The sequence below is a fragment of the Schistocerca serialis genome, chromosome 2 (assembly GCF_023864345.2).
Source record: "Schistocerca serialis cubense isolate TAMUIC-IGC-003099 chromosome 2, iqSchSeri2.2, whole genome shotgun sequence".
NCBI classification, from domain to species: Eukaryota; Metazoa; Arthropoda; class Insecta; order Orthoptera; family Acrididae; genus Schistocerca; species Schistocerca serialis.
Genome location: NC_064639.1, coordinates 340,721,443 through 340,743,702, shown reverse-complemented (window position 1 = coordinate 340,743,702; position 22,260 = coordinate 340,721,443). Strand labels below are relative to the sequence as shown.

General features: G+C 46.1%; 1 protein-coding gene across 1 annotated transcript in view; it reads left to right on the top strand.

Moving 5' to 3' along the window:
* Positions 1-22,260, top strand: part of LOC126455965 (facilitated trehalose transporter Tret1-like) — a 170,351-nt gene that overhangs the window by 135,323 nt on the left and 12,768 nt on the right. Inside the window, exon 11 of the mRNA XM_050091722.1 lies at positions 12,757-13,037. Coding sequence (XP_049947679.1) covers positions 12,757-13,037 — 281 coding nt within the window. The remainder of the gene's footprint in view (positions 1-12,756; positions 13,038-22,260) is intronic.

The window sequence follows — 22,260 nt, the reverse complement described above, 5'->3', positions numbered from 1 at the left end:
ATAGAAATATACACGTCTTACATTACCTTCTGCGCGAGGGCTGGTTTTTCTGCAGCTCTCCATGCTACTCTATTCCGAGCAAGCCTCTTCATCTCTACGCAACTACAGCGACCTACACCCTACAGTTACAGTATTCGTCTCTTGCTGTCCCTCTACAATTTTTAACCCCTACACTTTCCTCCAGTACTAAATTGGTGAGCCCTTCATCCCTTTGAATATGTTCCATCGAACGATCCCTTCTTTCGTCAAGTTGTGCCACAAATTTATTTTTTTCCCCGTTTCCATTCAGTACCTATCATGATCTACCCCTCTAAAAATCATCATTCTCCTGTAAAACCACAGTTCAAAAGCCTCAATATTCTTCTTGTCTGAACTGTACATAATCCACGTTTCGCCCCCAGGCAAGACTACACTCCAGACAAACATCTTCGGAAAAGACTTTCTAACATATAAATCTGTATTTGATGTCAACAAATGTATCTTCTTCAGACGCTTTTTCTGCCATCACCAGCCCACATTTTATGTCCTCTCTGCTGCGGCCATTGCCAGTTATTTTCCTGCCCAAATAGTGAACCTCATCTACAACTTTCTCGCTGCCTAATCTAATTCCTTCAGTATCGCCCGATTTAGTTCTGCTGCATCCCATTACCCTTGTTTTGCTTTTGTTCATGTACATCTTATATCCACCTCCCAAGGTCTAATCCGTTCAGCTGCTGTTCCAACTTTTTTGCAGTCTCTAACGAAAACCTCACACTTCTTATAAAACTTCCTGCCAGATTAGATCTGTGTGTTGGACCGAGACTCGAACTCGGGACCATTGCTTTTCGCGGCCAAGTGCTCTACCAACTGAGCTACCCAAGCACGACTCACGCCCCGTCCTCACAGCTTTACTTCTTCCAGTACCTCGTCTCCCACCTTCCAAACTTTACAGAAGCTTGGGTTGCTCAGTTGGTAGAGCACTTGCCCGCAAAAGGCAAAGGTCCCGAGTTTGAGTCTCGGTCTGGCACACAATTTCATATCAGCGCACACTTCGCTGCAGAGTGAAAATCTCATTCTGGCTCACAGTTCTTATTTCTTCTACTGGAACCTTAATTCGTTAACTATGTTTCTCTTTCGTTTCCTTTACTGCTCAGTGTGCAGGCTGAATAACATTGAGGATTGGCTACAAGCCTGTCTCAACCCCAATCAATCACTGCTTCCTTGTCATGCCCCCTCGACTCTTTTAAGTGCCTTCTTGTTTCTACACAAGTTGTAAATAGCGTTTCGCTCCCTGTATTTTACCCACGCTACCTTCAGAATTCCAAAGAGTATATTCTAGTTAATATTGTCGAAAGTTTTCCATAAGTCTACAAATACTGTAAACATTCGTTTGCCTTTGCTTAACCTAACTTCTAAGAGCAGTCGTAGGGTCTGTGTTGCCTGGCGTGTTCCTATATTTCCCCGGAGTCCAAACTGATCTTACGCGAGGTCGGCTTCTACCATTATTCTGCAATTAATTCGTATTACTATTTTGCATTCATAACTGCAAGAATATTGCAAAAACTTCTAAACTCGTGTTTGTAAGTCACAGGTTCCTACCAACAAAAAAAATGGTATGAAACTTATTTTGTCATCGAAATACGTAAATCTCAGTGCAGGGCGACAGGACTGTGTTGAAATTATATTTTCACCGGAACTATGTGAAGTTCACGCTACACTATTCGAAATCCACATTAGCCAGTACACAGAGAATTCGCCTACGAGAGAGCAATTCGTTTACAGTGAAATTCACATATGCTATTTGACTGCAAAGCAAATGACTTAGATTCAAATGTTGGCCCTGAATGTTGTTAATCCTTATCTTACGTCCTGCAAACAACGACTGTACCGGAAGTGTCAATTTAACTACACAGCAAAGGAACATAAAATTTAACTCATCTGACTTTCTGATAAAACTGCTTGAAAACTCGCAAGATAGCACTTTCTCGAGATTTTTAACCGATTTGAAACCTCTGTAATAATATGAAATTTTTACAAATACATTCCGATAGTCACTGTACCTTACAGTGGGCATAACTTTTAGTGATAACCAAAGTTGTAACCTACCTGTGCGCACGGAACGCTCGTCTGTTCTGCAGCCTACTCATACTACTAGAAATATTGGACTGTCTAAAACAAAATTTCATTTGCAGTAACTGCGATGTGCAATACAAGACGGTATCTTACCAGTTTTCACAAAAGTGTTCTACAGTACACAACTTGCCATGTGCAATGCGAGTATCAAACACATTCATAAAGGTAAAGAATGAACATGAAGATTAAACTTAACGGCTGATAAAGCTCTCACAGCTAGACAAGTTAGTAAAATATTTGGTAGTGACTTTGTTGTGTAAAATTGCTTTCCTTGACACTTGTTTCATTTATAAGATAAATCCATGTGTTTCACTGTAAAATTTCTATAGTAAACTTTAACTGTACACAATGTTCTAACATTAAGAAACCAAACAATTAACAATATATATAAAAAAATTAGATCACCTTATAAAACTTCCCTTCTGACATTTTTGCTTTCGTGACATCTCAGTTCCACAGTTTTTTTTTCTTCAGGGTATGCTATTACAAAACCCTTTTTAAACAATGCTGTCTGCACTACCCGGCAGGTCAGCTTCCATTCTTTCCAAACCAAGTACATGGGCAGACTGTCCAACACACACTGACTCACTGCTACTCTCTACAAAAGAAGTAACCTCTCTGTTCAACATCTGTGGTCTCAGGAACGGTCCTACAAAGAGTACGGTTATATCTATGCTACAAAGGTCGAGTACATTTATCAAATTCACAACCTCATTCACATTTATAGGCAAAACTTCTTGAAGATCGTCATGGCAAATCGGATAGTCCCCTTTCATGACTTTATGTAATAGATATTTCTGTGATATTCACACATGACAGCATCTGCTTTCTTTTGGATACATCTTATAAACCAGTGCAAATCACATCAGAAATAACGAAAAGGAACGACGAAGTTTTAGTAACCCATGGCAAAATAATGTAATTATCCATAAATACGTTCGCCGTCCAATTGGACATATTCTGTTCACTGACTAGTTGATTACCACAACAGTGATGACCTTTTTTCGGAAATAATGTATTAGTGGTAACTGTGCCATTTATCAATACAATACGGCCATATTCTCAATAAGCAGAATACAAAGTTTCTGGTTTCTGTACCACATCGGGCCCTATCAGCTTTTCTTTCTTTGATAGGTTGGAGCTGCAGCATCACCACTACCTACAGTATGATAGTTATTTTTCTTCTTTTTCTCCTTCTTCTTCTTCTTGTTTTGATGCGGTTTTCATTATTTTCATCGTGTTGATAAAGCTTGCCGGATATTTGGCATACATCGTTATTTTCCAGTGTTCGTTTTCAGTGTATGAGCAACCTGAACAAACAAGTGCTGACGTAATACACGAATGGAAAAAAAATCTCACAAAAATTAATATGTAGTAATGAAGTTACTGGAATACATTTGTCTAGGTAACATATTTAAGTTGTTAACATTGCTAGATCACAGTTTAATTTAAGCACTAGGTAAACCACTGCAAATGTGAAATGCTGGTACATTAATAAACGGAATAACCGCGACAATGCTGAATGCAAGCATGCGAATGTGCATGCAGTGTGTTGTACAGGTGCACGTTGTAAGTTCGTGGGATGGATTTCCATGCATGTTGCAGTTGATCGGTCAATACAGGGACGGTTAATTCAGGTTGTGGATGACGCTGGAGTTGTCATCCGATGGTGTCTCATATGTACTCGATTGGAAACAGACCTAGAGATCCAGTAGGCCAAGGCAACACGCCAACATCCTGTAGAGCTTGTTGTGTTACAACAGCGATATATGGGCGACCGTTATTCTGTTGGAAGAAACTCCCTGGAATGCTGTTCTGAATGGCAGCACAACAGGTCGAATCAACAGAATGACGTAGAGATTTGCAGTCAGGGAGCATGGGATAACCACGAGAGATCTCTTGCTGTCATACGAAATCTCACTGCTGACTCTAATGCCAGGAGTAGGTCCAGTGTGTGTGTGTGTGTGTGTGTGTGTGTGTGTGTGTGTGTGTACCACGCAGACAGGTTGGTTGCAGGCCCTGAAATGGCCTCCTTCTAACCAATACACAGCAATCACTGGCACCGAGGTAGAACCAGCTTTTATCAGAAAAAACAACAGACCTCGATACTGCCCTCCTTTTATATCTCGCTTGACACCACCGTAGTCGAAAATGACGGTGTGATTTATGTTCAGTGAAATTCACGCTACAGGGCTTCTGACTCGGAGCCGTCGTTGAAGCAACCGATTTGTAACAGTTCGTTGTGTCACTGTGGTGACAACTGCTGCTCACATTGCTGCTGCAGATACAGTAGAACGCGCCAGAGCCATACGCGGAACACGATGGTCATCCCTCTTCGCAATGCCACGTGGCCATCCCTCTTTGCAATGCCACGTGGCCGTCTGGAGCCCGGTCATCTTGAGACCGTACATTCCCGTGACCACAGCTGCCAGCAATAGTGTACAGTGGCTACATTCCAGCCAACTCTTTCTGCAGTGCTGCAGGAGGAACATTCAGTTTCTCGTAGTCCTATTACACAAACTCGTTCAAACTCAGTGAGGTGTTGATAATGGCATCTTCATCGCCTTTAAGGTAGTCTTGACTAATTTCATTTCAATATGTTCAATCTCAAAGGTAACTGACGATCACGACTGTTACATCGTGTATTTAAATCAAAGCAGATTTGCTTCCTCCTAGCTGGCAGCGGCAACAGTACGCCGCTCTTCAGCCACAGGTAGTGCAAGAGAAAACAATGGAGACACAGAATGAATATAACGGGGCACACAGTAACGAAAAAACGCGAAGCCGTTTACACGCGAAGAAAACCAAAGAAACTGTTAGCACTGTACACGAACACTGATGATGGAGATGGCACACGTGAACGATGGAGCGTGGGCGGCGAAAACACTGACGCACAAACACGACGGCACACACACAAAACCGATGGCGATGGTCTCCGGCGCGCTAATGTTCACTTAACATGTGCGAGTCCGGGGACCTGCCAAAAGGGGAAAAAGGTGGGGGAGGAGGGAGAGGGCAGTGGCAGAGGACATGAGGGGAGGAAAGAAGTTATGGGGGTAGGGGAAGCCCATGGGGAGGAGGGGGAAGGAAGGGAGGAGGGAGAGGAGGGTACCCTGAGGAAAAAACACAGGAAGTGGAAGAGGAGGATCAAAGTTGATAGGAGGGGTAGATGGAGGGGATGAGGGCATCATCAGGCAGGGGGAGCTGGTGGAAGCCCCCTCGGGAGAGGGTAAGAGAGGGTAAGGAGAGTGGAGAGATGGAGAGCAGGTGGGATGCGGGAATACAGGCGCGGCAGCGGACGGGGTTGGGAGAGGATGGGAGAGACAAACGGGTGAGGGGCATCTAGTTTTACGGGAGGTGAAGAGAATACGTATCTGTTCGAGGAAAAGGAGAAGGTGTGGGAACGGAGTAAGGTCGTACAGGATCCATGTGGGGGAGGGGAGACGGATGTGATAGGTGAGGCAGAGAGCATGGCGTTCGAGGATTTTAAGGGATTTGTTAAAAAGGTAGGAGGGGCGGAGATCCAGGCAGGGTGGGCATAGCAGAAGATAGGGTGGGTGAGGGATTTATAGGTGTGGTGGATGGTGGAGGGGTCCACACCCCATGTGCAGCCAGAAAGGAGCTTGACGAGACGAAGTCAGGAGCGTACCTTGGCTTGGATTATGCGGAGATTGGGGGGGGGGGGGGTCCAGGAGAGGTGATGGTCAAGGGTGATCCCTGACTCGGGGCTAGCGCTCTTGTTATATCGTGTAGCCAGAGGGCGCTGTAGGCCCCAGCTCAGCAATGGCACGACATCTTTGGTCGATGGCAACGTCATGCGCCGCCAGCGGTCGCGACGGGAAACTGCGGCAAGTGATGCGACGGCAGGGTGCACGCGCTATTCGGTTGGGTCCGCGGATACAACACACAGCATCGAGGGTGCGCCGAGAATACCACATTCTAGGCATTACCTGTCACCATGGAAAACACAAGAGCAGCGGTGTTCACATAGAATTGTCAGTGCTAACAGACAAGCAACATTGCATGAAGTAACCGCAGAAATCAATGTGGACGTACGACGAACGTATCCGTTAGGACAAGCGGCGAAATCTGACATTAATGGGCTATGGTAGCAGACGAACGACTCAAGTGCCTTTGCTAACAGCATGACGTCGCCTGCAGCGTCTTTACTGAGCTCGTGACCATACCGTTTGGCTCCTAGGCGGCTGGAAAACGGTGGCCTGATCAGATGAGTTCAGATTTCTGTTGGTAAGATCTGATGGTAGGGTTCGAAGCTCGGACTAAACCTATCATTGATCGGTAATGGTTATGTCCAGCTGCTTTGAGACTATTTGCAACCATTCATGGACTTCACGTTCCCAAACAATGGTGCGCATGTCATCAGATAACGTTTTGAAGAATTCGAGCCAACTAGATCGCCCGACATGAATCACACTGAACATTTATGGGTCATAATCCAGAGTTTACTTCATGAACAAAATTCTGCACCGGCAACACTTTCGTATGGACGGTTACAGAGACAATGCAGCTCAACATTTCTGCAGAAAACTTCCAATGACTTGTTAAGTGTACGCCACGTCGAGTTGCTCCACTACACCGAGCAAAAGGAGGTCCAACACATTATTAGGAGGTATCCCATGACTTTTGCCACCTCAGTGCAAAATGAAACTTTAAAATCCACCCGTACTCAAACGTAACTATGTGTGTGTCTGTCACATAAGAACAGACTACTTGTTGCACATGAATTGGCATGAAAGTGGCACGTAACGTTTTAGCACAATTGTAAATGTACGCTGGTGTCCAAAATTAAAGCAACAAACCGCTATTTCCCCGTCCTGTGTCTAATTCACGATATTATCGCACAAACTGTCAACCAGAGGTCCATACGATCGTGTTCTGCACGGAAGATGGCATTCCGGTCAACGGACAACCATGCCAACGATGACGCCAGGGCACCTGTGAGACGAGGCAGTATTTGCCGGGTAGCCCTGCATCCACAATCGCTGTTTAGACAGTCGCAGATGGTGCAGTATGGCACAGACAGGATGCCTACCAGATCATCTGCGGTGGAGAGCCGTAGAAAGAAAGGTAGCAGGACAGTCACAAACTGATTCGGCCCGATGGCTTAATGTGAATCGTTCTGTTGTTTCTCGGATGTGGCGAAAGTTTATAGAGGCTGAAACTGTATCCTCAAGACCAGTGCAGGGCCAGCCACGTGTGACTTCAGAGGGGAGGACCATTATTTGGCTGTAAGGGCACGAGATTACCGCTTTAGTACTGCACGACAACCGGCATGTGAGCTCACAGCATCCACTGGACGCGTTGTATCGAGGCAAATGGTGTGCAGAAAGTATCAGCAAAGTGGCCTTTATGTCTACCTTTGACTCAACTTCACAGAAGGGAGCGTATAGAGTGAAGTCATCAATATGTCAGCTGGACGGTCGAACAGTGGACCAACGTTCTTTTCACAGATGAGTCCCGATTTCGTCTGGAGAGTGATTCTCGACGGATTCCCATCTGGAGGGAACGTGAACACAACTTCGGAATCCAAACATTATTGAAAGAGACAGCGATCGAGGAGGACCGCTAATGGGGTGAGCAGGGATTATGTTTACCACTCTAACACCTCTTTATGAAATTGTAAGGTTGAATCGGCAAGGTTTAACTGCTGTCAGGTATCGTGACGGGTTCTTGCTGTTGTTGCGAGTATCTGTGGACGCGGACGTCGTATTGATGGACAATAATGTTCGACCACATAGAGCAAGGATGGACGATGTCTTCTTGGAAACAGAAGATATTGCACGCATAGTATTGATGGACGATAATGCTCGACCTCATAGAGCACGGATGGATTGTGTCTTCTTGGAAACGGAAGATACTGCAAGCATCGCGTGGCCTACTCGCTCTCTCAATTTGAGTCCCACAAAGCACGTCTGGGATGCACCGGGAAAACGGCTTGTATCACGTCAATGTCTACCAACCACTCTCCAAGACGGAGAGCAGGTCTGCATGAAGAATGGGCGTTATTGCCTCAACATGAGACTGATGACATCATTCACAGCATTCCCCGTCGTTGTCAGGCCTGTATTGCTGCCAGAGGCAGTCACATCCCATATTGAGCACATTACCCAGTTGTCGTAATGTGTATGAAAATGCTTCAAGTTGGAAAAAACGAAGAACATTTTTGTCTACCGTTATGTATGTTGCAGTTGTTTATGTTCTGTATCCTTCACATTTTTTCTACCTTACTATCACATTTTTATACTGTTTTGTGGCAAAATAAACGCAACCTTTCAAAAATTTCCGCTTGCTGCGTTAATTTTGGACACCTTTGTATTATTATGGCATTTACGAGAAAAATCTACATAAAATATCTATGTAGAAAAGAATAATAATTAAAAAAAGATCTACATATTGCCATTTGGCCATCTGGGACAGAGAGATACCTTAATTCGGAATTCAGAAGGCACATGCTACTGACCTAATGTACTATGTGGCACTGGCACATCACAGATTTTGTAATTTATTATTTTGAACTACTTAATTATATTACACTGCACTATACTGCACTACACTATACTACACTACTGTACTTGGTGTCAGAAACAAGTTAGATTTATCATTTGTCTGGTTAATTATCATTCAGCACACTGAGGGACAACTCAGGATTCACAGGGGCTTTGCTGCTGTGCCAACCATAATGTGGAGATTGGGAGACGGCTGTCAGAATCTCAGGGAATCTTCCCTGGACCTCTCTGGGCTTCACCACCTCACTGCTTATGGAAAGTTGCTACAGGTTGATGTTCTGGCATGGTGCGTCTCGGCATTGTGTGTGGTTTCTTCGTTGTCTCTTGGCCATGTAGGCTTGCAGTTCATAAGCTGATATTTTGGCTGCCAACAAGTTCAGCTTGTGCCACAGCTCCTCATTCCTTATTATGTTATAGACTTTTGAGTTTCCAAAACAGTTCCTATCGTGATCTGTAACACCCTGTCTAGTGGCACAATTCACTAGTGTCCATGGAGCGTAGTCGTATTTGCAGTAAGAAGCTGGGATACCGACCATGTCCTGACAGGTAATGTATAGCTCACTTGGTCGGAAGGAAGTATAACATTAAATAGCTCTGAGCACTATGGGACTTAACTTCTGAGGTCATCAGTCCCCTAGAACTTAGAACTACTTAAACCTAACTAACCTAAGGACATCACACACATCCATGCCCGAGGCAGGATTCGAACCTGCGACCTTAGCGGTCGCGCGCTTCCAGACTGAAGCGCCTAGAACCGCTCGGCCACACCGGCCGGCTAGTATAACATTCTGGATCTTTCTGTTCTGTCAGCAAGGAACTTGTAAGACCTTCTCCCTTTTTCTGCCCTGTCCCAGATTTATTGCCATTCTCTGTCAATACCCGTATTCAGTGTGGCTCATGTGCCCAATTTTTCCTTTACGTTATGATATCCCCCATTTTTGGCCCACCTCTCTTTCTTGCAGCTAAGTCTGAGGCAGCAAGCCTCGTGTCACCATCAGCTCCTCTGTCGGTGGTGTTAGGCACAGGAGTCCATTTCTCTGCGCTTACCCTAGAGCCTGTGCTGTCCTTACCTTTCTGGCTCTCTGAGACAAACGCCCGATCCGTAGCCCACAGCAGTGATTTAGATTGACACAATTAACGCTTTCCTGTACAGCGTGTTTGTCTCAAGTTATCATCACAATAATCAACAATTCGACGTCCACTGGTGGACAAAACCATCATACAAACATACCCATGCTTAACAGTTTCAGCTGCGAACATCCATACATGCTGTTCCTGCATATTTTCTTATGAGCCCTGTCCGCTTCCCATTAGACCCTCTTTCTCTTCTCTTTTCTTTTCTCTCTGAATTCATAAGATAACTTACCAGGTTCATCTACTGTCCCTTTGCAGGTTCCATGTACTGTTCCCTCTGCTCTCTTGTACTAATGAAGCAGGTCTTAGCTTTGTTTATATTCGCTAGTATAATACTTTCTCTGCCCTGTTTTAGTAGATTATTTACATCCCTTTTCCTGTATTATCACTCCTACTCTTGCACTACCTCTGCTTCATTTTGTGTTAAGCCTGTGCTCACCTAACCCGCCGGGTAGCCGAAAGGGCTAACGCACACGCTTCCTGGACACAGGGATTAACGATGAAGGCTGGTGAACGGACCAGCCTGAATGTGGTTTTTGGTCTGGTCCACAAATCCAGTAACGTAAATACCGAGCTGGTGCCCACGTTCTGCCTCAGATACACAATACACAATACTTGAAATGAGATCTACGCTATACACAGACCGATGAAGTAAACAGATTCCTTCTAACCAATGTATAACAATGCCGACCCCGTAAGCAAAATGGAAAAGGTAACAACAAAAAAAAAAAAAAAGAAAATCCCTGTACTCAGGCGACCAGAAATCCTGTTCTTTTTGCCACAACATTTCACTAATCACTATGACATTTAACTTCCATCTATCGACTGTTCCTGTTAAATACATTAACCTGTCTACACAATTATGAAATCTAAAATTTCACACTCTGACTTGAACATTTGATTTGTTCCATAACGACAGCAGCCCCTTAAGAAGTGCTGTCCCAGAGATCTAAATGATGGACAGTTTCATGTCTGGAATATTTTACCCAAGTGGATGTCACCATCATTAAACCATAGAGCTAACAGCATGTCCTCGCGATTAACAACAGCTGTAGTGTCTCTTTGCTATGAACCATTCACACTATCAACACAGCAATGACATATTTTAAATGGGGCCAGATAAGTCAGACAGTAGTTCCTAGAACGATTGAAAAGCGTGCTGCCCATTTTAGGACCCATATGTTAGCTGTTCCTAGTAGTATGTAACTTTGTACACAATGGTAGGGAGAAGCGGGCTACAGAGTGGTGCGACAACTGCCCCCATAGGAAAGATGGACAGGAGCAGAAATGATTAGCGAACAAGTTAACACAACAAACAGAAGCCTTACGTAACTTGCATTACTTCAACGTAACAAAGACTCAATAAAATATTGCAGCAAGAAACAGAGTCCAGGTATCACAATGTCCACAAGGAAAAGTCTTTCTGTACTAGAGCATGGACGATGAAGATAGGTCCACGACCAGCCAGCATCTGCATAGCATCATGTCCCTAAATGGCTCCGGGTATAAGTGAGCAGACTGGCTACTGTCAGCCCCCCTATATTGCGGCAGCAGAAGGGACTCATGGTACGGAGCTGCTGGATGTGTGTCTCAGTGGACGCACACCATTCGATCCGCCAGATCCCGAGTGACAGCTGTTGGAGTTGAACAGAAACTTCAAATTCCATAGCTGGAGGATGGTATCAATACGTGATACTACTTTCTTCTTGACAGACACACCTCGGATGTGGTTCCAACTATGGTACGACTATTTGTATCATTGAGGCACACATCTACCACTCTGCGGTAATGTCCATAGTTCTTAAGACAGCCCACTGTGATTTTTTTTCATCAGTCTTCTGACTACTTTGATGCGGACCACAATGAATTCCTCTCCTGTGCCAACCCTTTCATCTGGAAGTAGCACTTGCAACCTTTGTCCTCATATATATATATATATACTGAAATTATCCCAATCTATGTCTTCCTCTACAGTTTTTACCCTCGACAGCTCCCTCTGGTATCATGGAAATTATTCTGTGATGTCCCTTCTTCTTGCCACTGTCTCCCATGTATTCCTTCCCTCACCGATTCTGCAGAGACCCTCCTCATTGCATACCTTATGAGTCCACCTAATATTCAGGATTCTTCTGTAGCATGCTTCGATGCTCTTCTGGTTTTACCACAGTCCGTGATACTCTCCATACAATGCTGGGCTCCAAACGCACAGCCGGCCGTGATGCCCGAGCGGTTCTAGGCGCTACAGTCTGGAACCGCGTGACCGCTACGGTCGCAGGTTCGAATCCTGCCTCGGGCAGGGATGTGTGTGATGTCCTTACGTTAGGTAGGTTCAAGTAGGTCTATGTTCTAGGGGACTGCTGACCTCAGAAGTTAAGTCGCATAGTGCTCAGAGCCAGCCATCCAAACGCACATCCTCAAAAATTTCTTCCTCCAATTAAAACCTATGTTTGATACTAGGAGACTTATTGGCCAGGAATGCACTTTTTCCAGCGCAAGTCTGTTTCTGATGTTCTCCATGCTCCATCAACCGTAGGTTATTTTGCTGCCTTGGTAGCAAAATTCCTTAACTACCTCTCACAGGGATAGGCACTGTAAAAATACTGCTCATTTAACCTCTTCCAGCAGTCAACAGAATTAAACAGAACAGTATTGAGGAATAATACGTAACGAACAGCAGAACAATTGTGACTCTTATAGCCCTAAATTCTGATTAGAATGAAAGAGGGTTCAGATCGCCGTCAAACCACCCAAGATGTATATTTCCCATGATGTCCGTAAATCATTTGAGACAGGATGGGTCCTTTGTGAAAGGACACGACCGTTTCCAAGTCACACTTGAAACTGAGTTCGGTTTCTATTGACATCGTGGTTGGCCTGACACTAAAGGTTAAACGTACTGCCACCTCACACTTTCATTATTTTTATTCGCGTCAGCTTGTATCATTCAGCCTTCGCAGTGTTTCCTCAGTGCCCGTGTACGCAGGTGGCGACGGGTGCGACCGGCATCGTGGGCAACGTGCTGTGCATGGTGGCGGTGCACTGGACCGGCAAGCGACCTCTGACGCTGGCGTCGCTTGCGCTGGGTACCGCCTGCTGCCTGCTACTGGCCGTCTACGCGCAGGCGCACACGGCGCTGCCGCCGGGTGAGACGCTGCCCGTGGGCAGCTGGGCGCCGCTGCTGCTCTTCGTGCTGCTCTACCTCACCTGGTCGCTCGGCATCGTGCCCATCCCCTGGATGCTGCTCAGCGAGATCTTCCCCTACAGGTCTGCGCTCCTCGGCCATACACACACACACACACACACACACACACACACACACACACACACACACACACGCACACACACACACTACCGGACGCTTAAAAACGAACGTCCCTGAGCAACAGTCCCACAAGAGCGGAGTGCCGATGGTACTATTACCGACGACTGTGCCGCTAAAGCGGAGTTGTTGAACGCAGTTTTCCAAAATTCCTTCACCAGGGAAGACGAATGGAATATTCCAGAATTTGAAACACGAACAGCTGCTAGCATGAGTTTCTTAGAAGTAGATACCTTAGGGGTTGCGAAGCAACTCAAATCGCTTGATACAGGCAAGTCTTCAGGTCCAGATTGTATACCGATTAGGTTCCTTTCAGATTACGCTGATACAATAGCTCCGTACTTAGCAATCATATACAACCGCTCGCTCACCGATAGATTTGTACCTACAGATTGGAAAATTGCGCAGCTCGCACCAGTGTTTAAGAAGGGTAGTACGAGTAATCCATCGAACTACAGATCTACACTCCTGGAAATTGAAATAAGAACACCGTGAATTCATTGTCCCAGGAAGGGGAAACTTTATTGACACATTCCTGGGGTCAGATACATCACATGATCACACTGACAGAACCACAGGCACATAGACACAGGCAGCAGAGCATGCACAATGTCGGCACTAGTACAGTGATATCCACCTTTCGCAGCAATGCAGGCTGCTATTCTCCCATGGAGACGATCGTAGAGATGCTGGATGCAGTCCTGTGGAACGGCCTGCCATGCCGTTTCCACCTGGCGCCTCAGTTGGACCAGCGTTCGTGCTGGACGTGCAGACCGCGTGAGACGACGCTTCATCCAGTCCCAAACATGCTCAATGGGGGACAGATCCGGAGATCTTGCTGGCCAGGGTAGTTGACTTACACCTTCTAGAGCACGTTGGGTGGCACGGGATACATGCGGACGTGCATTGTCCTGTTGGAACAGCAAGTTCCCTTGCCGGTCTAGGAATGGTAGAACGATGGGTTCGATGACGGTTTGGATGTACCGTGCACTATTCAGTGTCCCCTCGACGATCACCAGTGGTGTACGGCCAGTGTAGGAGATCGCTCCCCACACCATGATGCCGGGTGTTGGCCCTGTGTGCCTCGGTCGTATGCAGTCCTGATTGTGGCGCTCACCTGCACGGCGCCAAACACGCATACGACCATCATTGGCACCAAGGCAGAAGCGACTCTCATCGCTGAAGACGACACGTCTCCATTCGTCCCTCCATTCACGCCTGTCGCGACGCCACTGGAGGCGGGCTGCACGATGTTGGGGCACGAGCGGAAGACGGCCTAACGGTGTGCGGGACCGTAGCCCAGCTTCATGGAGACGGTTGCGAATGGTCCTCGCCAATACCCCAGGAGCAACAGTGTCCCTAATTTGCTGGGAAGTGGCGGTGCGGTCCCCTACGGCACTGCGTAGGATCCTACGGTCTTGGCGTGCATCCGTGCGTCGCTGCGGTCCGGTCCCAGGTCGACGGGCACGTGCACCTTCCGCCGACCACTGGCGACAACATCGATGTACTGTGGGGACCTCACGCCCCACGTGTTGAGCAATTCGGCGGTACGTCCACCCGGCCTCCCGCATGCCCACTATACGCCCTCGCTCAAAGTCCGTCAACTGCACATACGATTCACGTCCACGCTGTCGCGGCATGCTACCAGTGTTAAAGACTGCGATGGAGCTCCGTATGCCACGGCAAACTGGCCGACACTGACGGCGGCGGTGCACAAATGCTGCGCAGCTAGCGCCATTCGACGGCCAACACCGCGGTTCCTGGTGTGTCCGCTGTGCCGTGCGTGTGATCATTGCTTGTACAGCCCTCTCGCAGTGTCCGGAGCAAGTATGGTGGGTCTGACACACCGGTGTCAATGTGTTCTTTTTTCCATTTCCAGGAGTGTATATCATTGACGTCGGTTTGCAGTAGGGTTTTGGAGCATATGCTGTATTCAAACATTATGAATCACCTCGAAGGGAACGACCTATTGATACGTAATCAGCATGGTTTCAGAAAACATCGTTCTTGTGCAACGCAGCTAGCTCTTTATTCGCACGAAGTAATGGCCGCTATCGACAGGGGATCTCAAGTTGATTCCGTATTTCTAGATTTCCGGAAAGCTTTTGACACCGTTCCTCACAAGCGACTTCTAATCAAGCTGTGGGCCTACGGGGTATCGTCTCAGTTGTGCGACTGGACTCGTGATTTCCTGTCAGGAAGGTCGCAGTTCGTAGTAATAGACGGCAAACCATCGAGTAAAATTGAAGTGATATCAGGTGTTCCCCAGGGAAGCGTCCTGGGACCTCTGCTGTTCCTGATCTATATAAATGACCTGGGTGACAATCTGAGCAGTTCTCTTAGGTTGTTCGCAGATGATGCTGTAATTTACCGTCCAGTAAGGTCATCTGAAGACCAGTATCAGTTGCAAAGCGATTTAGAAAAGATTGCTGTATGGTGTGGCAGGTGGCAGTTGACGCTCAATAACGAAAAGTGTGGGGTGATCCACATGAGTGCCAAAAGAAATCCGTTGGAATTCGATTACTCGATAAATAGTATAATTCTCAAGGCTGTCAATTCAACTAAGTACCTGGGTGTTAAAATTACGAACAATTTCAGTTGGAAAGACCACATAGATAATATTGTGGGGAAGGCGAGCCAAAGGTTGCGTTTCATTGGCAGGACACTTAAAAGATGCAACAAGTCCACTAAAGAGACAGCTTACACTACACTCGTTCGTCCTCTGTTAGAATATTGCTGCGCGGTGTGGGATCCTTACCAGGTGGGATTGACGGAGGACATCGAAAGGGTGCAAAAAAGGGCAGCTCGTTTTGTATTATCACGTAATAGGGGAGAGAGTGTGGCAGATATGATACGCGAGTTGCGATGGAAGTCATTAAAGCAAAGACGTTTTTCGTCGCGGCGAGGTCTATTTACGAAATTTCAGTCACCAACTTTCTCTTCCGAATGCGAAAATATTTTGTTGAGCCCAACCAACATAGGTAGGAATAATCATCAAAATAAAATAAGAGAAATCAGAGCTCGAACAGAAAGGTTTAGGTGTTCGTTTTTCCCGCGCGCTGTTCGGGAGTGGAATGGTAGAGAGATAGTATGATTGTGGTTCGATGAACCCTCTATCAAGCGCTTAAATGTGAATTGCAGAGTAATCATGTAGATGTAGATGTTCGTTGCGAAGAATAATTAACTAGTAATTACAGGGTGTAGGCAGCCGCAAAACACGCGGTAAATTCTGCGGTGGTTGGTTGGTTGTTGTGGGGAAGGAGACCAGACAGCGAGGTCATCGGTCTCATCGGATTAGGGAAGGATGGGGAAGGAAGTCGGCCGTGCCCTTTGAAAGGAGCCATCCCGAAATTTACCTGGAGCGATTTAGGGAAATCACGGAAAACCTAAATCAGGATGGCCGGACGCGGGATTGAACCGTCGTCCTCCTGAATGCGAGTCCAGTGTCTAACCACTGCGCCACCTCGCTCGGTTCTGCGGTGCCTCGCTCCTTCCACAGTCCAAACGAGTGCATATCACTCGTTGCAAAGGAAGGGTGGCTGAAATTAAAGTACATACATGATTGGTAAAAGTGGACTGTATTTATAGACTACATTGCGACACACAGTGGTGTGTGCACGCTGCTTGGCGGTCACGGCCCGTCTCCCCTGTCCTGGCCAGTTCCGTCTGTGCATCGTGTGCATGGCCAGGCAGAAAAAAAATCCTTACCTGTAGCGAGCGTCCGGTCGCTGTTCCGACCTTGTGGCATGTTGCATTAATACAAAACATTCCGCCTACGTAATTTATATAAATTACCCAAATACAAATAATCAGATGCAGCACAAATTGCACCAAACAAATAAGGAAATAAAATGATCCAAGAAATTGTCCACTGTAAACGAAAGAAACATTTCTCTTAGTAATTTGATAATTACGTGCACTAGTTTCTATGTTACCTGTGGGACAACGCAGATCCTTGACAGTGGTCATTTATAAATTCCCGTTGCTGTGCGCACTGAAATAACTCGTACCATACCATCAGGACCAAGATGTGTACCAACAGTGACCCCAGACCGCCACATGAGGGATGGCAAATTGTCTTCCTTCAGTAGAACCAATGTAACTGGCTGTAGATTGTCCTTTGTTGATGACCACTTAGTTCTCTATTGTAGTTGTGATAGGCAATCCCTCGACCACCGTTTCCAAATGTGTTGCATGCACTGCTGGATGAGCTGCCATCTTGACAACCTGGATGATGGCTCTGGAAGCAAGCCTGGCTCTGGGATGGATGCTGAAGTTTAACCAATAATAAAATGGCCTGGAGTAAGGTAGGAGAATTTATCTGGGTTGACAGGAAGTTGTGTAATGGGTCGGGAGCTCAATCATGCTTCATTTTGTGTTAGAAGTGTGTGTAGTACTTCAAACGTCAGCACTTAGTTTCCCACGACTCTCGTCAAATGTGCCTTGATGGATTTTATGCCTGCTTCCCACAGACTACCAAAATGCGGCGCATGAGGCAGGATAAAATGCCAGTGGGTACCATTCTGCGATGCATAGTTCTGGATTTGGGTTGTGTGAAACTGACAGCTGAACAGTTTATGCAGTTCACTCGGCCCATTCCTGCACCCTCAGACGTCTTCCCATTGTCACTGTACACGTTTGCACAAACGCCTTGTCGTGAAATGACTCTTTGAAGAGCCGCAATGAAAGCTTGGGAGGACAAATCAGTGACAAGCTCGATATATACTGCCTTTGTTGCCATGCAAACGAACAAGGCAATGTAGACCTTTGTACTAGTTTTGCTCCTCTTTCCTCCATTCCTTACGTGTAGTGGCCCTCCATAGTCAACCCCACAATTAAGCAGAAGTCTGCTTTTCTCTACACACCCTGACGGAAGTTGTCCCATGAGCTGTGTTGCAGTGGTTGCCTTCAAGCAGTAGCAAGGAAGGCACTTGTGGATTATTTGCCTGATTACAGATCTTCCATTGGGTATCCAGTACCTTTGTCTGAGGCTTGCTATCAGCAGTTGAGATCCTGCAAGCAACAAACAAAGATGCTCGCTCATGACTATTAATTTAGTGACAGGGTGCTTAGGAGGAGGAATCATGGGGTGCTTCTGACTGTAAGAAACTTTTGATTGTTCCAATCTGCCACCCACCCTTAACAACCGTTCCACATCCAGAAAGGGGTGAAGTGAGTTCAGTTTGCTTTTCTCGGGGATTGGTCGGTCATGTTGTAGTTCTTCAATTTCCTTATAATAATCTTGTTGTTGCACCATGCGAATGACTGCCTTCGGTGCTGTGTGAAGTTGTCCTGCTGTTAGGTTTCCACTAAGCCTCTCAGTGGGTTGCCGCCTAAGATTGTTTATATATCTCAGCACATACGCCATAGCTCTTTGCGGTTTTGATCATGAGGAATAATGTTGGGCTTTCTCATTCACAATGCAAGTAGTTGCGAGCAAGCAAACATGTTGAATACGTTTCTCTGGTCCTCCGATGATTCGTGTGCATACTTCATGGTGTTAACAGGCCATGCTGATGGTGGCTGATGGAGCCAGCAAGGACCTGTCCACCATAGCTTACTGTTGCCTAGCTGTTGCAGTAAAATTCCTCTCGAAATGATGTCAGCAGGATTATTTTTAGAGGATACGTGGTTCCAGTCTTCTACTGCAGAGAGTTTCTCGATATCAGAGACACGATTTCCAACAAACGTTTTCCATTTTTCCATGACGTTGGTTCCTTCGCCAACCATGCTAAGACAACAGTAGAATCTGTCCAAAAGTAAGTTTTGGCGATGTTTAAGTATAGCCCAGATTTCACCTTCTCCATCAATCTAGCGAATAGTAGGCCTGCGCTCAATTCAAGTCTTGGCAGTGATGTTTGCTTGATTGGCGCTACTTTGGATTTCGAAGTTAAAATCTTGATTGAGGAATTATTTCCTTGACAGACATTTCTAAGGAAAATGTCGGCTCCATATGCTTGCTCGGAGGCATCTGAGAATCCATGTAGCTCCAGCCACTTAAATCCGTTGCTGGTCACCCTTCGTTGGATATGAATGCTATTCATTGATGGTAGATGACCATTCACCTGTTCCCACTGTGTCTTCAGGTCATCTGGTAACGGCGTGTCTCATTCTATTCGTCTTTGCCAGAGATGTTGCACAAACACCTTGCAAGTCACTACAACTGGTCCCAGAAGTCCCAATGGATCGAATGTAGAGGCAACCCGAGAAAGTATACTTCGTTTAGTCCAGCTTACGTTACTGTTTTCTGCATCAGTGGCTACGAAGGTATCCAGAATGAGATTTTCACTCTGCAGCGGAGTCTGCCCTGATACGAAACTTCCTGGCAGATTAAAACTGTGTGCGAACCGAAACTCGAACTCGGGATCTTTGCCTTTCACGGGCAAGTGCTCTGCCAACTGAGCTACCAAAGCACGACTGGAAACACCCCCCAGGCTGTGGCTAAGCCGTGTCTCCGAAATATCCTTTCTTTCAAGAGTGCTAGTTCTGCAAGGTTCGCAGGAGAGCTTCTGTAAAGTCTGGAAGGTAGGAGACGAGGTACTGGCAGAAGTAAAGCTGTTAGGACGGGGCGTGAGTCTTGCTTGGGTAGCTCAGTTGGTAGAGCACTTGCCGGCGAAGGTCCCGAGTTCGAGTCTCGGTCCGGCACACGGTTTTAATCTGTGAGGGAATTGTTCGATGATATCTCTGCTGAGGCATTAAACACTACTCGAAGTTTAGACGTATTGCTTAATTCTTTAAGCACTACATGATGTGGCATGTAATACGTGCATTTCTCCGTATCTGTGGTCACCAGTTACATATGACCCAAGTCTTCATATTCTCTCATGAAACTTAATTCTGGCTGTCGCTGTAGCGTTGTAAGCAGCATGTAGCATTATTTACGGACTCACCTAGTCCTGCATGATTATCTTTCACTGGTAGTTTCACCACGAATCTGCCATTTGCATTCCTCTGAATGGTTTTCGCAAAATGCTCCTCACACAATCGCTCTTCTTTCTTGTGCACAGAAACATACTTCACTTCTTCTTGCTGCCAGAACCTTTCGACCTGAATGTTAAGGTTGGTATTGCGTGCAAGGTGTGACAGTACTCTTCGAGCATTGGACTTCACTGAATGAGGAGGTATTTTTCCTGACACAATCCAACCAAATGATGTTTCCCGTAAGGTTGGGAGGTGATCCCTTTTCAGTTGTCCAAGCTGCAATACATCAAAAAAGCTCGATGCTCCAAGCAGAAGATCAATCTCACCAGGTTTGTTAAATGAAGGGTCAGCTAACCTTAGATACTTAGGAAGTTTCCAGGTGGAGGATTCAAGGGCTACTGTTGGGAGTCGCCCTGTTATACACGGTAGTAATGCACAGACAGCATGTGTGCCGTAGTCAGCAACTCTTAAGGAAATGTGCACACTGCAAACGTGCGATGATTCTACCGATTGAACATCGCTGATGCCACTTATTGGTATCGTATGCCGACTGAGCTGTAGTCCCATCCGATCTGCCAAGCTCCTAGAGCTAAAGTTCATTTGTGAGGCACTGTCAAGAAGTACCCTGCATTTGTACACCTTCCCATTTTTGTCGGCGATGTTTACAAGCGCAGTAGATAATAATACTAATGCACGTTGGTGATCTTTCACTGTGCGATATGTTTGCTGTTGTTGTACATTCGTTTCTTGGCTTCTACTGTCGCTGTTACTGGCTTGTTCCTTGTGCAATAATGTGTTGTGGTGCTTGTTACAAATACGGCAGCTGCCAGCACGGCATTCCTTCTGCCTATGATTCGAGCCCAGACAGTTGAAACAAAGTTTTTGTCTGTACACGAAGTCTATTCTGCTAGCAGTGTCGCTCTCTTTGAACGTAGGGCACCTACTTATGCGTTGAGTTGTAGAACGCACAGTCGGGAGCAGTCGCGAGAAATGTACGTCGCGAACTGTACCCTTCTGCCTTAGTATGCTTCGCGGCCTGCTGCCGGGACTGGGGCAGCATTTTGTCTGGATGAATGAGCTCTAACGCCTGACAGCTGGTTTCTAGAAATGCCACCAAATCTTTCAGAAGCAGAAATGTGATGTCAGCTGTTTTACATTCCCACTGTTTCCTCAGAGTCACACTAATGTGATGCTGCAAAATGTGCGAGAGCAATATTTCATGCAATAGAATACCGACCAGCATTACCTCAACAGCGTTCAGATTTCTCATTAGCCGATTAATTAACATCCGTAACTCCTTAGCAGATTCAATTTTGACGGTAGGCAGATTCAGAAGTTCTTTTACATGCAAATCAACAATTAACTTGGTATTGTTATACCTTTGAACAGTCGAATCCCATGCAGTCTTAAAGTTACTCTCTGGTAAGTTTTCAACCAGCGTAGGAGGTTCGCCAGACATACATGACAATTAATAATAATATCGCTGGACATCAGTTAAGGCTTCATTGCTAATAACTAATGCCTCAAAGGTATCGAAGAAGTGCATGAATTCTGCTGTGTTACCATATAATTTTGGTAATGAAATTGCTGAAATTTCTGCGAGCTTGAACTTGCAGACTTAGGTGGTAACACAACATTTGACTATAGTAATGTCGTTATCGTTGATTCTAAATCTAAACACAAGTCTTCAAACGACTCCCTGTCCGCATCATGAGATTCTTCTACATCTACATCTACATCCATACTCCGCAAGCCACCTGACGGTGTGTGGCGGAGGGTACCTTGAGTACCTCTATCGGTTCTCCCTTCTATTCCAGTCTCGTATTGTTCGTGGAAAGAAGGATTGTCGGTATGCCTCTGTGTGGGCTCTAATCTCTCTGATTTTATCCTCATGGTCTCTTCGCGAGATATACGTAGGCGGGAGCAATATACTGCTTGACTCTTCGGTGAAGGTATGTTCTCCAAACTTTGACAAAAGCCCGTACCGAGCTACTGAGCGTCTCTCCTGTAGAGTCTTCCACTGGAGTTTATCTATCATCTCCGTAACGCTTTCGCGATTACTAAATGATCCTGTAACGAAGCGCGCTGCTCTCCGTTGGATCTTCTCTGTATCTTCTATCAACCCTATCTGGTACGGATCCCACACTGCTGAGCAGTATTCAAGCAGTGGGCGAACAAGCGTACTGTAACCTACTTCCTTTGTTTTCGGATTGCATTTCCTTAGGATTCTTCCAATGAATCTGTCTG